We start from the raw sequence: 16,078 nt of genomic DNA on the forward strand, positions 1-16,078 counted from the left end.
AACATAACCACTGGCCAGTAACAACGGAAAGTGTAAGGCGGTGGACAAAGGAGTCGGAAGCTGAATGGGTGAGAATGGAGGAGGGCTCCTGCACGAAGATCTCCCTCCAGGCCTACGCCACCGCAGCGCTCCCATCCTCACCGACCAAGCACTCAACGAGCCCAATGGTGATAGCCACACTCTAGCTATCTAACCAACTACGACAGCACTTCGATTTAACCAAAATGTCCATTACGGCCCCATCTGCAACAACCACAGGTTCGCACCAGCCAAAATGGACGCCACCTTCAAAAGGTGGCAGTTAGGGACTTCCACACAGATAACAGACTGACAACACTAGAGGAACTAACTGAGAAGTTCCAGCTGACAGAGGGTTAAGATATATGCAGGTCAAAAACTTCTTATGTAGGAAACAAGGACATAGCATGACCACTGCAACAATTGCTATTAGAGGACCTCTGAGGGAGGGGGAACTGTGGCGAACTGTATGGGCAACTGGCAAGGGCATACACACCAATGGATAAGACAACGGGAAAGTGGACGGAAGACCTAAGGTTTGAAATTGGTGGGGACACTGGAGCGAAGCACTGCACAGGGTTAACTCCACCTCCACATGCATAAGGATAAGCCTAATGCAGCTGCAAGTGGTACACAGAGCTCACTTAACCAGAACCTGGATGAGGAGGTCCTTCCCGGAGGTGGAGGACAAAAATGTGATCGGTGCCAAGGAGGCCCGGCCAACCACGCCCACACATTCTGGTCTTGCCCCAGGCTTGTTGGGTTATGGACAGCCTTCTTTGAGGCAATGGCCAAGGTTTTGGGGGTAAGGGTGGAGCCGTGCCTGAGAGTAGCAGTCTTCGGGGTAATGGAACAGCCAGATCTCCTTATGGGGAGGAGGGCCGTCGCCCTTTCCTTTGCATCCCTAATTGCCCGCCGGAGAATCCTGCTCGGCTGGCGGTCAGCAGCACCGCCCAAAGCTGCAGACTGGCTGTCCGACCTGTCGGAAATTCTCCAGATGGAGAAAATTTTATTCGCCATCCAGGGGTCGGAAGAGGGCTTCCACAAAACATGGAACATCCTAACAGGAACAGGTTAAAAGACCCGATGAGGGGAGAGGGCACGCCAGATGAGAAGTGGAGGGGGATCAGGAGGAAAGGAGGGGAAGACGGAAGCAGGGAATCCAACTAAAACTAAGCACCTGCTGAAAAACAAGAAATTGTAACAGATGTATATAATGGAAGACAACTGATGGATATATTTTTTCTATGTGTGTTCATGCTCATCTTTGCTCTGTATAATATGGAAAACCATTAATAAAAACATTTAATAAAAACAGTTTTTAAAGAAATTAAATTGCTTATTAAATATGGTAAGATATTGTCAAGATAATAGTAGGAATTATGATACCTTGAATGACTATAGTTTGATGGTGGCTTGTACTTTAAAGCTCCGTGGGTAAGGATTCCTCTCCTCACTATGGCGGAATCCACCCATGCCCCCACCGGTGGGTTCAATGGCGGGTGGTGGGGGAGGGCGGATTTGGCGGGAGTCCAAGGGTCGATTTTACGCAGGTGTGAATCTCCCGCAGGATCTTCCGCCAGTGCCCGTGGCAGATCGGGAAAGCCCCGGAGGCCGGTGTGAAACTGATTTGCATCCCACTAATGAATGCAGATATTGGAATCTTCCCCCCTCTCCCGATTCTCCATGACACCAGCGGGAAAACACACCGCTTCAGAACACATCTGGGACATGGCCTGTAGAAATAGGACTCACAATGTCTGGGGCTGCCACCGGAGTTCAGGATGGAGGCCACCAGCAATCCTAGATAACCGCAGTAGTGGGTTGGAGTGGAGAGGAGGGGGGCATCTTTCAGGTGGATCTTCAAGCTTCAGAGTCAATGGGAAGGTCCAACTTCCAGCCTCAGAGTGTTCCCGGAGATCCATCTTCTTTTGCAGGATGTTCATTTTCTCTCTTCAATGGTGGGTCAGTTATGTTGGGCACCTTTTAAATATGGCACCCAGAAGTAATGGTGAGAAGTTGGCCATCAAGCCTGCCCCCTCACTTAATACGGTGCTCAACCCTCAGGTGCATAATTAATGAGGTCGGGGACAGAAGATATGAAGTGGCTTTCTGCTGGTCGCAACGGGAACATTCTCCATCCCCACCCCACCCCTGTCAAGGGACCTAGTCCCAGATGGGAGAATGTGTGTATGGATATCATCAAAGCATTGTGAAGGGTTCCCAGATTACTACCGATAGTGATTTTGTAAACAAGCGCTGAAAGAACATATTCATGATTTCAGTAGAAATACTAAATAGGAAATCTTGAAAAACATAGTTCCGATTTTGTAAGTTGATCATTGTTAGATAGTTGTGGAGAATTTATTTGCAGGAGGTTATTTTTCCTCCAGTTATAATGAGGAATATTAAAAGAGGTAAAAGATATTTGAAAATATTGCTTTACATGGGTCTTTTTAGTACACTTCATGAATGACACAGGATTTCCATAGCAACAATTTATCATGGCAGGTTCTCAATAAGTTGCCATGGAAATTCTGGTTACTTAACAGAAAACATGCTGATAACATATTGTGGTACCCTCAATAACGACGCTTAGAGTGTAAACGGTAAAGAAGGCTTTAATAAACTAAGAACTAGACTGGTGCCGAGATGTGTGCTGACAGCTACGCCGCCCACAAGGCGGCCCCTTATATATGGCTCCCAGATGGGCGGAGCCGGAGGCGGAGTTCCCCAGGGTTCCAAGCCCGGTCTTAAAGGGGACATCACCTTACATGATGAGAAGGGTACAGTGTTACAGTAACCGTTCATCACACATATACTTGATAAATCTGTGAAAAGGCTCAGTATTCTTCTTCTACTCATATAGGGTCACAATTAGCAGTCAGTTGTTAATTTGCATATATACCAGGATAGTAGTTTAGTAATAGCTTCAGAAAAAATAGCAGACTATTCCATAACTCAGTTATATCTATGGACTTTGCAGATGGGATATTGGGTGGTGTTGGGTGTGAGGAGAACCAGACTGAGTGATTATCTTAAATTGGGAGTGTCTTAGCAAGAAGCTCAAATGTAAAAACATTTTTTGTATCCTTTGATGGGATTTGAGAATCACTGGCTAGGGCAGAACTTTTTGCCCATCCTTAATTTCCCTTAACGAAGTGGTGTTGAGCTGCCTTCTTGAACCGCTGCAGGCCATCTGAAGAAGGTACAATCACAGTGCTGTAAAGAAGGGAGTTCCAGGATTGAGACCCAGCGAAGATGAAGGGACGCTGATATAGTCACAAGTCAGGAAGTGCGTGGTTTGGAGGGGAACTTGCACATGGTGGTGTTCCCGTGCATCTGCTGCCCTTGTCCTTCTAGTTGGTAGAAGTTAATAATAATAATCCTTATTGTCACACATAGCCTTACATTAACACTGCAATGAAGTTACTGTGAAAATCCCCTAGTCACCACATTCCAGCACCTATTCGGGTACACAGAAGGAGAATTCAGAATGCCCAAATTACCTAACAGCACGTCTTTCAGGACATGTGGGAGGAAACCGGAGCACCCGGAGGAAACCCAGGCAGACACAAGGAGAACGTGCAGACTCCGCACAAACAGTGACCCAAATCACCTGAGGCCCTCTCCCCGATGCTCCGCCCCTGGCCAGCTGAGTTCCCGACAGCGTCGGTCGCGTGTGCTATCATTTGTCGGGAACACGGCGTGGCGGCTGCGGACTCAGTCCAGTGGCGCCACAGTCAGGGGAGAGCCGATCAAAGCAGGGGGGCTTTGGCAGGGGCTGGAGGCACTGTTGGGGAGTGATCCAGGGGTTGCGTGCTGGCCAAAGAGAGGGCACTATTTTGCAGGCTGGATCCACTCGTGGCAGCCACCATTTTGCACGGCGCGGCCACTGCAGGCTGACGCTGTGCGCATGCACGGCCATGGGCCTGGTAATTCTCCGGGCCGTAACAGCAGCTAGAGCCGGGTGCTCTACGTTGCCTTCCTAGTAGCCCCCAGCCAAACGGAGGATCGGTGGGTGTTTTGCGCCGAATGTTCGGTCGTAAAACGCCACCGTTTCCACGCCGGCATCAGGACATAGCCTGAAAATCAGAGAAGCCAGCCCCACGTCTCCCTTCAAACTCTTTAAATGGGCGAACACCCGAGATCTTTTCAACGGCTCATTCAGTCCCATCACATCCCACAAGACCAATCTAATTGGGACTCCAAACACCTCTTCACCCCTCCTCCTAATGGGCTCATCCAGGACTCTACCTCATCCACCACCCGGGCCCACACAAGGTGGCCAATGCCACCCCCCTCCATCCAATGACTCCATAAAGAAACCTTTGTTGTCAGCATCCCCCTCCTCACTCCCTCCCTTCTCCCATCCCAAACAAAGAAAACCCCACGTCCCCTGGCTTGCTATTCCCACCCACATGAAAAACAAAGAAAATGACCCCCCCCAAAAAGGCCAGCTGCGGCAACCCCCCCATTTCACACTTCTGTCAATCAGTATATCTGCTAGCAGGTGACTCCCCATCTGAACTAAACATAAACTTTATTTACAAAAACACTCGCATATCCACCCCCTTTGGTCCAACCCTCCTTTAATTGTGCACCCTAAGCTCCTTCATCCCCACATCTGCTCCCACCATAACCAGCAAATGTTTTAATACGCTCAGTGCCTGTAACCCACAGGCAGGGTGGCAGATATTACAAAACTATATATTTAGAGAACAAAGTACATAGAAAACAGCAGCAAAAAACAAACAAACAAGTACTCACACCGCTGAACACAATGCCATAGCTCACAAATGCAGGTGAACCCACCCCAGAATTCTCAAATGTTCCCCAGTCCATGATCTTTTATAAAGTTACTTGCCTCCTCCGGCATATTGCAACAATGTTCTCCACCCCGAACATGCCCCACAAGCTAGCCGGGTACATCATTCCAAATCTCACCTTGCTCCTGAAAAGAGCAGCCTTGGCCTTGTTGAATTTGTGCCATCTACGCTCCCAAGACCTGGTAAATTCGCTCAGTATGACCTTCCCAACTACACCTCAGGATCTTTTCCTTGTCCAAGTATCGATGGAGCCATAGTACAATCACCCATGGTGGCTCCCAAGCTCTTGGCTTCTCCCTCAACGACCGATGGACGCGGTCCACTTCAGGTGGACGGTCAAAGACCCCTCCCTCACCAACTGCTCGAACATCTTGGCCACATATTCTGTGGTTTTCATACCCTCAATTCTTTGGGCAGCCCTACGATCCTCATATTCTGCCACCTGGAGCGGTTCTTCAGGACATCGATCTTGGCCTTCAACTAATTTTTACCTCTGCCATCATCAGCATCTCTGGTTTCAAAGAGGCAATCCGATCTTCGTGGTCAGCAATTGTCTCCTCCACCTTCTGGATCGACTCATTCTGCACCTCCAGCTGCTGTTCCAACCTGTCCAGGGCAGCCTGAATTGGCTCTGACACTCTCGGCAAACCCTCAGTGACCGCCTGCCTTTGCTTTTTGAATTTGGCCGATAGGAATTCGATCAACTTGCCTAGCAACCACTGAGTGGGCAACAATGCCACAGATCCCTCTGCCATCTTTTCCCCCCTGTGCCACAGCTGTCCTCTAGGTCCGCAGAATGCCCTTGCTTGACACACCCCCTCACCTGGTAACATTTTGGCATTATCCACCAAAGGAGAAGTTCTAATCTTTCTATTTTACCCCTTTTTCACATGCCCCACACCCACAGAACGGGCAGGGAGGGCTAAAAGCAGTCCTCATGCAGGAGCCGTCTTATGCGCGATCATTTACTCCATGGCCGCCACTGGAAGTCCACCCAATTAGAGAATTGATTGCCTCAGGACTCCTAGAGGTTTGGCTGGTGGGGGTGTTCGCCCCCTTGATTGCAGCTCGACTTAGATTACACATGAGTATTGTGTCTATACAGAATCTTAGGTCCCGTTCTATCTCATCCTTCCATAATATGTCGAGTTTTACAATTTAGCAGCTGTAGCTTTCCACAGTTTTGGTGGTGGAAGGTCACATCCCTGCTACCCTCATCAAATGCCAAGGGCTTGCTCATAATTAACTGCAGGAAATTGCAGTCTGGCATCAGAGACAATGGGCGTGATCTACCAGCCACATTGGGGCCTCAAGGAAGATGTGAGGAGATCCATATTCTGGGATCCACCCAGCTTGCCACGCCTCGTGTGATCTGACGCGATCTCACGAGACATTGTGATCTGAATCTTGCCCATTGTGAGCAGGATCACTAACTGGCAAATCTGCATATTCATGTGAGACAGCCGGATCTGGGATCCAACCCCTTCACCTTGGTGACCTTGGGTGAGCATCGTTCAATGCAAACGGGGACCAGATGGAATGGCACCTTGTGGGGGTCTCACAGGGGATCGGAGGCCCCCAGGTGCTTGCCCACTGGGTGGGATGGCACCCTGGCACTGCCAGCCTGGTACCCTGACACTGCCAAAGTGGCGCTGGCAGGAGCACTGCCAGGGTGCCAGTGCAAAGGTGCAAACCTGGCATTTTTCCTGCGGCAGTGATCAAGCCCGGGGGTGCCCTGGAAAGTGAACTGAACTGATTCTGATTTATGGTTTCACTATTGTTTCATCGTCCATGGGGTAGGACAAGATCACGTTGTAAGCATCACAATGGTGTTCAGCTGCATAATGATGTCAATCAATCAAAATGCCACTTAACATTTGTTGATGAGCCTTTTTCTGTTCAAATGAATTTATAATCCAGAAAACGTGACAGACTTAAAACTGGGTAAACTTTACAGACTTAACACTGGGTAATGAAAACATCAGAGAATATCAACGGATAGAAGTTAACAGCGAGGAGAGAAAAACAGTGCTCACAAGAATGGTTCTTAATCACTGTATTGTCAATTGTGAATCAAGAAATTTAAAAACGCTATATCATGTGACAATAAATTAGCTAGATCGCACATAACCAGCTATTTATTACGAGAGGTGGAATTGAGATATCATCACAGGAAGAAAGCTTGGACTGAATTTTCAGTCCTTTTGCCTGGAGTTGTAATATCTTGAAATTAGGGGTCACCGACCTATTGCTCTGTGGCAGCAATGGCTGAGGCAACGTTCATTGGGATTTGCCACCATGTGGCTGAAGTGACCCCCATCATCAGACAGTAGGCCCCTTTAATATCAAAATTGGAAGTCTGGACAAATGAGGTCAGTCTCTGTATGAATATTAATGATATCAACTCTGGCTCTTTATCACACTCCTTGACTCCATAGCTGTTAATCTCCAACATCAAATTGTGAATGAGCCAAAACTTTGGAGCTGGTTTAGCACAGGGCTAAAGAGCTGGCTTTGAAAGCAGACCAAGGCAGGCCAGCAGCACGGTTCAATTCCCGTACCAGCCTCCCCGAACAGGAGCCGAAATGTGGCTCTAGGGGCTTTTCACAGTAACTTCATCTACTTGTGACAATAAGCGATTTCCAGTTCATTTTCATTTCATTTCACTTTCTCAAGTTCAATATTGGCAGGACTAATGCCATCCCTTTCTGCTCTCTCGGAAACTTTCTCCCCAGCGCTCTCGTCACTCGATTCTTTTCACCTGAAAATGTGCAATCTCAATGTCCTTCAAACTCCACTTCAGAGTCATTGTCAACACCTTCTCATCAGCTTCCCTCTGTAACTCATCAAGGACAACCTTGTCTTCGGGCTTGCCCACCCTAAGGTTCTATAGCTGACCGTACAAGCTCCAACCTATACACATTGCAACTCACCTGGAAGTCAACCATTCACATATTTCATATTACTCTCCAGTTCTTACTGTCTTGCAATCCCCAGCTCATGGTTTTAATGTTTTCGAGATCCCTGTTCTCACTTATAAACCCCTCCTTGGCCATGAGTCATTTTGATGTGATAAGGTCCTGTATAAATGCAAATCTATATTACATCTCGCACCTTCCCTGTTTTATATCTGGTCTAATCTTCAGTTCATCATTGGTGATGGTGCCATAACCAAACCTTTAAGCATTGGCTGGGATTTTGAGTTTTTTTTGTTCACCTCCCCAGGAGATCAGAGTGGTAAAGGGAATCTTTATGTTGCACCACCTGGACACTAATAGGGTCATTTCTTGTCCACCATTAGTTGTATGTTCATCTCATACCCTGCCCTCTGGAACTGTTTTCCAAAAATCTTGTTCCATGAAAGCCAAAGCATCCCAGGTGATATAAAAATGTAACCACAAAACAAAACAAGCTGCTTACCTCTGCCTCACAGAAGCCATCTCTCCTTTGCTTTCCATACAACCAAATTACATCCCCCTCTTTAAAAGCCAATTCATGACTGGGATGAATATTGGGGCTGTCACGCAATGGATTATAATCATAAATAGCAGTGAACTGAAAAAGAGAGCAGAAGACAATGACCAGTTATATTTACTACTGACTATAAGAATCTAATTGCACTTTATTTATCATTATTAATGGGACTTGAACACTTGTACTTGACTCATGCTGATCTTGACTGGTACAGGATTTGTGCACCATTTGAAACACTAACTGTGAAGGTTAATGTGGCTCTGAAGAGTGAAACAAACAACATTTGAAAACATTCACTATTTATTCTTGTTATTTTACAGAAAGGTGATTATTTTTCTGTTTGCCTGTGACCTTTTTTTAATCAATTACATTAAGATCCTGAAAACTCAATGGACTCCAAACCTTCCTTCAAAAATGGTTAAGAATTTTAACTAATTAATAACACTGCAGCAATCAATTTGGGAACAAAATTTGTTCCGACAACCATTTTTTTAAAAACAAGGGACAAGTTAGCTCCTCTAATGGTTTACATGTCAGTCGCACATGGCTGAATTTCTCAATATCCTTCGCTTTGTTTCACTGAAGTACAATCCTGCGGAATGCTTACTTAGGATAATTAAAGGTTCAAGGACCTAAACTCTGAAAAGGGAAGTGTGGCCATTATCACTGGTAAATAAGGCGGGTCATATTCTGAATTGTTAAGTAATTACAGCACAGAAATAGGTCATTTGGCCCAACTGGTCCATGGAAATCCTTATGCTCCACACAAGCCTTTTTCCATCCCTTTTCATTGAGCTCTTTCAGAATAACCTTTCATTCCTTTCTCCTCAAATACTGAACCAATTTTCCCATGAATACAACTCTTATATTCGCCTCAACCACTCCTTGTGGTAAGGAGTCCCATATCCTATCCGCCCTCTGCATGAAAAAAACATCCTGGATTCCCTACTGGAGTTATTAGTGACCATTTTATATTTATGGCATCTAGTTTTGAACTGCCTCACATATGGAAACATTTTCATGAAGCCCTTGGTACATAAGAAAGATTTACCAGGCAATGATTCATGTTTGCTCCTGCTTTCTTGAAGATCCCTCACATAAAGGCACTTTATTGGGTATTGTGACAGCTCTGAATCAATAGAAAATAAATAAGAATGCTTCTTTAAAAAGAACCTTCAGAAATGAAGTGGTTAACTTGTAGAAGCAAAAAACTGGTTGACTATTAGAACATAATCATCCCAAAAGGACCATAGGCATCTCCATCCATTAGAGAGAGACAATTTTGGCAGCTTGCAGCTGAAAATTCAATCTCTCAGTTCCTCCTGCCTCAGGCTACTGTGTCATTTTTATGATGGAGACTCAGGCCCTCATTGAGGCTGCTAGGGCGGAGGGGATGTGGTTAGCGCTACCAGAGACTGAGGGAGTCGTGATGTTCTTAATATTTAAAAATCATTGCTTAGTGGCGCCATCAGCACCGCAATGTGGTTTTTATTTGTCATTGGAGAGTCCTGCGCTGTTTGCAGCCAGCAACAGAATCACAGTCAGAGGAGCTACCAGGCTCAAAAAGGTAAGTCTTCAAAAATAGTTCCTGTTAGGACTCCATTGGGCCCAAAAAATAAGGACTGCTTAACCCAGGACCCAGTATGAGTCATTAAGCTATTATATACAGCCCCACTCTCCCTAAAACCCTCAGCCCTGAATCCTCCCCCCTCCCCACCGTTGCCCTGGAAACTGCCCTGCCAGTCCCACCTCCAGACTAGTCCTCTAACAGGTTGCCAGGGACGGTCCCCAGATCTCCAACCTGTGTGGCTCCCTGCTGAAAAATTCCCGCTACCACCCACTGGTCAGGGGTCAGGTAGTGCATCTGACTGGATTTCCAGTCAGACTCCAGCGACATTTATACAAAAATGAGATCCCTTTAAAAGAAATGTTAGGTTCCATTTTTTTTTGCTCCCAGTTACAAGTTACAAAGCAATCTGCTCCTGGATTCCTTTAGCTGATTGGTATTGTACGGTGCTCTGAAAACTATCATGCAGCAATTATGTCAGGCCATCTCCCTTGAGAATCAATATGTGTTAAATCTGACATCTTCCTGCCCTACAATCTGTGAAGGAAATTACTTAAAAAGATCACAATGACCCATAAAATTCTATCCATTCAGCGCATTCATGATTCTAACATTATACAGGTTAAAATAATCTCATAAATATGTCACTGCTGTATTAGTCTGACCAAATTAAATTCGACCCGTTCACTTTAGCGAGCAAATAACATCATTTTTTGAAACTCATTTGGTACTTTGAACCAAAGTAGGGTTGATTCATTTTAACTTTTCCAATTAATTTGTTGTACCAATGAATTTGCGCCCATTCCCTCATCATGAGTCATAGACTGTGCGTCTGTCAAATGGTTAATTCAAATGAAAGGGTCGAAGTATTGAGTTGCGATATGTGAATCACCATGGTAATAATCACATGACTTTCCTCTTGGGACATAGTTTAGTCACATGTACACATGAATAGCAAACCAGCTATCAAAGCAGTATCAGGTGTATCTTGGCCTTATAATGTGATGTAATATATTGTGCTGAAGAGAAGGACTGGGAAGGCACTGGGGATTTTAATGGCCTAGAAATTTGCTGGTGCTGTGTCTGCTTTTGCGGGTGCAGAATAATTGCCACAGCTAGATAGCAGGCAGAGCACGTGCATTATTTATGAGCTGGAACTCTGACACCGACATGCTGGTGAAACCACAAAAAAAGGTGTCCTGGGCCTATATCTGAATCAGCAGTTTAACATTTTGGAAATACAAGCGGAGGTGCTAAAAGGTTTCAAGCATTGTTTGTAAAATCGAGCAGTCGTGAACACAGCCGGTGCCTTCTCTCCCTCTCCCAATCGCTTACAACCCCACTTCAACGTCACCATCCAATATCATTCGGCATTCCGCATCCCCTCCCCACCGCCTTTCAAGACCAACCCGAGGGCTGCTACCAGGAGTACAATGGTCCAAAATTCAAATCCTCTGCTTGCAATATCTTCTTGAGGATAATCCGCTAGCATCTGCAGCTTGCTAGTGTGCGTGACATGAGGCCTATGGTGCACCAGCTGCACAGGGACCTTTGGATTGTTACAGAGCCTTGTAATGTCAAGAATGCCTGAGGTCTACACCATTTGGGTGCAGGAATTGATCCCTGTGCCCTATTCATGTGGTTGGCCAGAGTGAATCAATTTCTAGGGGAATTCACTTCAGATTTCACAAACTTCGAACAACATTAATGAAAGTTCTAGACATGGTAAAATGGTTTGATCTAAAATGATAGCAATAAAAAGTCTAACTCATTAATTTGATTTTGCTTGAGCCTAAAGTCTTGAACCTAAAGCCCAAGTTTTTCCTTTTAAAAAGAGTTCAAACAGGATGTCAATCAGACTGGTTAATTAGAAACAAATTCTCCCCATAATTCAGACTGCTGATGAAGTAACAAAACACTCAGCTTGGTGATCAATTTTACAGGATGAGATTCCATCACTGGAATTCTCTGTTTCATGATCCAGGTGATTGTGCTAGAATGACACCTACTGGAGTCTGTCAGCCAGTGGATCTTGGCCTAAAAAAAATCATCCTTGTGGAGGTTGCTACACCTCCAGGCACTGGCAGGCAGACTTTTGTCTGTGAGGCAGGAATCATGAGCTGGGAGGTTTCTCTCGATCTCCTATCCAGCAGTACCCACCCAACTTATTTGCTTAGGGAGTTGGTGGAGGTGGGCTGGAGTCGGAACCACCTGGTTGCTGTGGTGCGCTGATTAGAAGGCCTGCCTCTGTTTGTCGGAACATGAACCCACAGAGTGTTAGGACACCTACCACTTACCCTCACATTCCCCCACTGACCAGCCTATGCCCCTCACTCAGCATTACTCTTCCAACCTCTTTTCCACTCCGCCCTACCAATCTCTTTCCTATTCCATGTCCCTCTTCCCCCCATATCCCCCTACCTCTCATATTCCCCCCTGCCGCCTCCCTACTCACTGTCCTCATATCTCTACCATGGCCCTTCTTTATATCCCTGTGCCCACTCACCCAGTATCCACCATACACAAAACTCACAAGATCTATGACAATAATATCAGCAAGTGTTTGAAATGCTAAACATGTCTCCTTCAGAACCCATCAAAGGTCAGCCGAGCGCCTTGTAAATTGGTTGGGATCTGAAATCACCAGCCCTGCAATGGAACTGCCGGCTTTGGGATTGCTGCGCGAGGGCTTGCGACCTGCACCCTTATTATCCGTGATGAGAAGGGGGCCGGAATCCTGGAACTGGGTCCCACGTACCTCTTTTCCTTCATACCCAACATGGATTTGACCCACGTAGTCAGCCCTGGGTTTCACAGTGGAGCAGGAGCAGGAATGCTTGGTTTAGGGAGGCCCAACTCCTGGCCCCAGCTATTTCCTGCCATTTAAGGGGCAGGAGGAGGTCCTGTCCATTACAAGACATTGAATAAACTTCTAAAGACCTGGCACAACCAACAGTACTTCAGGACCACTTTCTGTTTCGAACTTCAGGGAAATAAAATATATTCCTGTACAATATAAAAACAGAAAATACTGGAAAAGGACTCCGCTGGTCTGGCGGCATCTGTAGAGGGTGAAGCAGAGTCAACGGGCAGGATCTTCCAGAAGTTCCTGCCAGCGGGACCTTCTGGACCCGCTGGTGGCGATTCCTCTGCCCACCCCATTGGCAGCAGCAGGACCTGAAGATCCCGTGGCCAGCCAATGGCAGCCCACCTGCAATGCGGCAAAACACGTCAGGAAACCCCATCCAACATTTCGAGCCTATATGACTCTTCTTCAGAGCCCTATAATAAGTCATATGGATTCGAACCGTTGACTCTGGATGCTGCACCTGAAAAGCAGCTTACTGCGGTGCAGCATGGCTGATTAACGCTGGGAGACCTCGTTCCCGGGATCTACCCGGCTCGCAGTGCCTCCCGAGATCTAATGTGATCTTGTGAGACGTTGTGACGTAAATCCTTCCCATTGTGGGCGGGATCACGTTTTAGCAAATCTGCCTATTAGAGTGAGACAGCTCGTCTCACTGATATATGCAGATTCCTGAGCGCCGGGAAACATGTGGCAAAATGCGCTCACTATGGGACTTTGTTCCCATTCAGTAAAATCACACCCTCTGTTTCTCTCTCCACAGATGTCGCCAGATCCGATGAGTTTATTCACCATTTTCTGTTTTTATTTTCAGATTTCCAGCTTCTGCAGCATTTTACTTTTATATTCCTGTAGAAACTCTGTTACTGTAGAATTTTTACAGTGCAGAAGGAGGCCATTCAGCCCATCGTGTCTGCACCGGCTCTTAGAAAGAGCACCCTACCCAAGGTCAACACCTCCACCCTATCCCCATAACCCAGTAACCCCATCCAACACTAAGGGCAATTTTGGACACTAAGGGCAATTTATCATGGCCAATCCACCTAACCTGCACATCTTTGGACTGTGGGAAGAAACCGGAGCACTCGGAGGAAAACCACGCACACATGGCGAGGATGTGCAGACAGTGACCCAAGCCAGAATTGAACCCGGGACCCTGGAGCTGTGAAGCAATTGTGCTAACCACTATGCTACCGTGCTGCCCCAGTATATAAAGGCAAGGTTTGATTCTGTTACCTTGGATTGACCTACTTTGCATTAGTGGTGTTTTGTGGTGTTTTTCACTTCCTAATCCCAGAACTGGTCAGCAAGCCTCTCTATCTATAAACAGGATTTTACATCATGAAATATTTGCATTTCTAATTCCAGATCCCTTTTCAGACCGGGCAGTGTATTGATCGCGTCCGAAAGAAAATTGGGGAGTTTTTTTTCCCGTCTTTTTTAGGAGAAGGAAGCTGCGCAAATTCTTAATGTTCATTGTTGCTCTGCTGACTGCACCACAGTGACTGTCAGAATTACTCCATTACATCAACAAAGCAGGAGGTAAGAAGAGATGAACATTTATCTTCAGTTGGAATACTGGTTTACTAGTCCAATGACAATACCACTGCGCCACTGGTGACGATCACAGCAAGATTTACCAAATATCAGAAATATTAAAAATGCCAATGTACAATTAGATTTTGACATATAATTAGGCAGGTTATGACTTTTGCAACCATTAGTTGCAGGAGATGGAACTGAATAATCATTACAGCCTGAACTCCTGCACAGTCAAATTGGTAAGCCACATTAGATATGACTGCTTAATGACCACTTTTGCAACTCAAAATGGCAATACAGTCACTAAATAAAACAATAATTAAAATATTTGTTAACTTAAAAAGATCTGTTAAACTAACATCTACATACTTAAAGCTCAAGGCCTTTGAGGGGTGGAGCAGATCTTAATATGTAAGGTCACATGAAACCGTGGCAGTCACCTCACCACTAGAATTCGGCCCCTTTGTCCATGTTTGGAAAGAGGCTATAATGAGCTCTGGAGCTGAACCCAAACTCGACATCAGTTCGTAGGAAATTGCTGAGTAATTGCTATTTCACAGCACTGTAAATGACAGCTTTCATCACTTTACTAATGATCAAGAGTAGACCGATGGGGCAAGGATTGGATTTATCTTGCTTTTTGTGGAGTGGGCCGACGTGTGCAGTTTTTCATATGGATGGGTAGTGTCATAATATACATCAATGTATACAATGGAGTGCAGACAGGGAGTGTTTGACACACAGGATGACCAGTAAGCACACAGAACAGAGCAGCCAATCACCAGACAGGACACGACCACTATAAAGCCAGAGGGCACCAGTTTTCCAGCTCTCTCGGGACCCAGCCTCTGAGACAGTCAGAGCTCGTGAGCTAGCCAGTGCCTACACCATGTGGTAGCTAGGTTAGTCTGGTCAGGCTCGTGTCAGGTCTCCAGTCAAGTCAGCATAGTGTCAACCCACAGTTGAACATGTATAATAGTTTGGATGTTGAATAAAATCGTGTTGCATTTTATCATGTGTTGGAGGTCTGTCTCTCGCTACACTGCATCAAGTGCAGTTCACCTCGACCCAGCCTACCCAACACATCAGGTAGATACCAGTGTTGCAGCAGCCGTAGCATGGCTAAGGTAAGTGAGGAAGTAGCTCGAGGTTTGGCACGGTAGCACAATGGTTAGCGCTGTTGCTTCACTGCGCCAGGATCCCAGTTCGGTTCCCGGCTTGGGTCACTATCTGTGCGGAGTCTACACGTTCTCCCTGTGTCTGCGAGGGTTTCCTCCGGGTGCTCCAGTTTCCTCTCACAAGTCCCGAAAGACGTGCTGTTAGGTAGTTTGGACATTCTGAATTCTCCCTGTGTGTACCCGAACAGATGCTGGAATGTGGCGACTAGGGACTTTTCACAGTAACTTCGTTGTAGTGTTAATGTAAGCCTACTTGTGAAAGTAAAAAAAAGTTGTACTTAATGCAAGTTACACCTACGGGAAATTAGATTGTAACCTTGGGGAAATCTTTCATTTAAATATTGTAAAATATTTTAATTGTGCATATATGGGGTGGATCCTCCACCGCTCCACCGGTAGCAGGGTTCCCGATCCGGCAGAGAATCGAGCTTCGGGCTGAAAACACCGATCCCGTTCCGATGCACCATTCTCCCACCTGTGGTGGCAGCGAGCTACACGCCCACACCTGTGGGAGGATGCAAATGGGTCATTTGAACTAATTTGCATCCGATTAATGAGCTAGAAGCCTGATTCCCCCCGGTCATGTTCCAGGCCTCTCGGCCAT

The 16,078-nt window shown here is 46.2% G+C and overlaps 1 protein-coding gene across 3 annotated transcripts in view; it reads right to left on the bottom strand.

Annotated features, from left to right (window-relative positions):
• Window positions 1-16,078, bottom strand: part of LOC140408394 (uncharacterized) — a 219,392-nt gene that overhangs the window by 31,317 nt on the left and 171,997 nt on the right. For all 3 annotated transcript variants that reach the window (XM_072495523.1, XM_072495522.1, XR_011940099.1), the window contains exon 22: window positions 8,268-8,402. In XM_072495523.1, the coding sequence (XP_072351624.1) occupies window positions 8,268-8,402 (135 nt within the window). Of the gene's footprint in view, window positions 1-8,267; window positions 8,403-16,078 lie in introns of those variants that run through there.

Source organism: Scyliorhinus torazame, chromosome 3 (genome assembly GCF_047496885.1).
Source record: "Scyliorhinus torazame isolate Kashiwa2021f chromosome 3, sScyTor2.1, whole genome shotgun sequence".
Classification (NCBI taxonomy): Eukaryota; Metazoa; Chordata; class Chondrichthyes; order Carcharhiniformes; family Scyliorhinidae; genus Scyliorhinus; species Scyliorhinus torazame.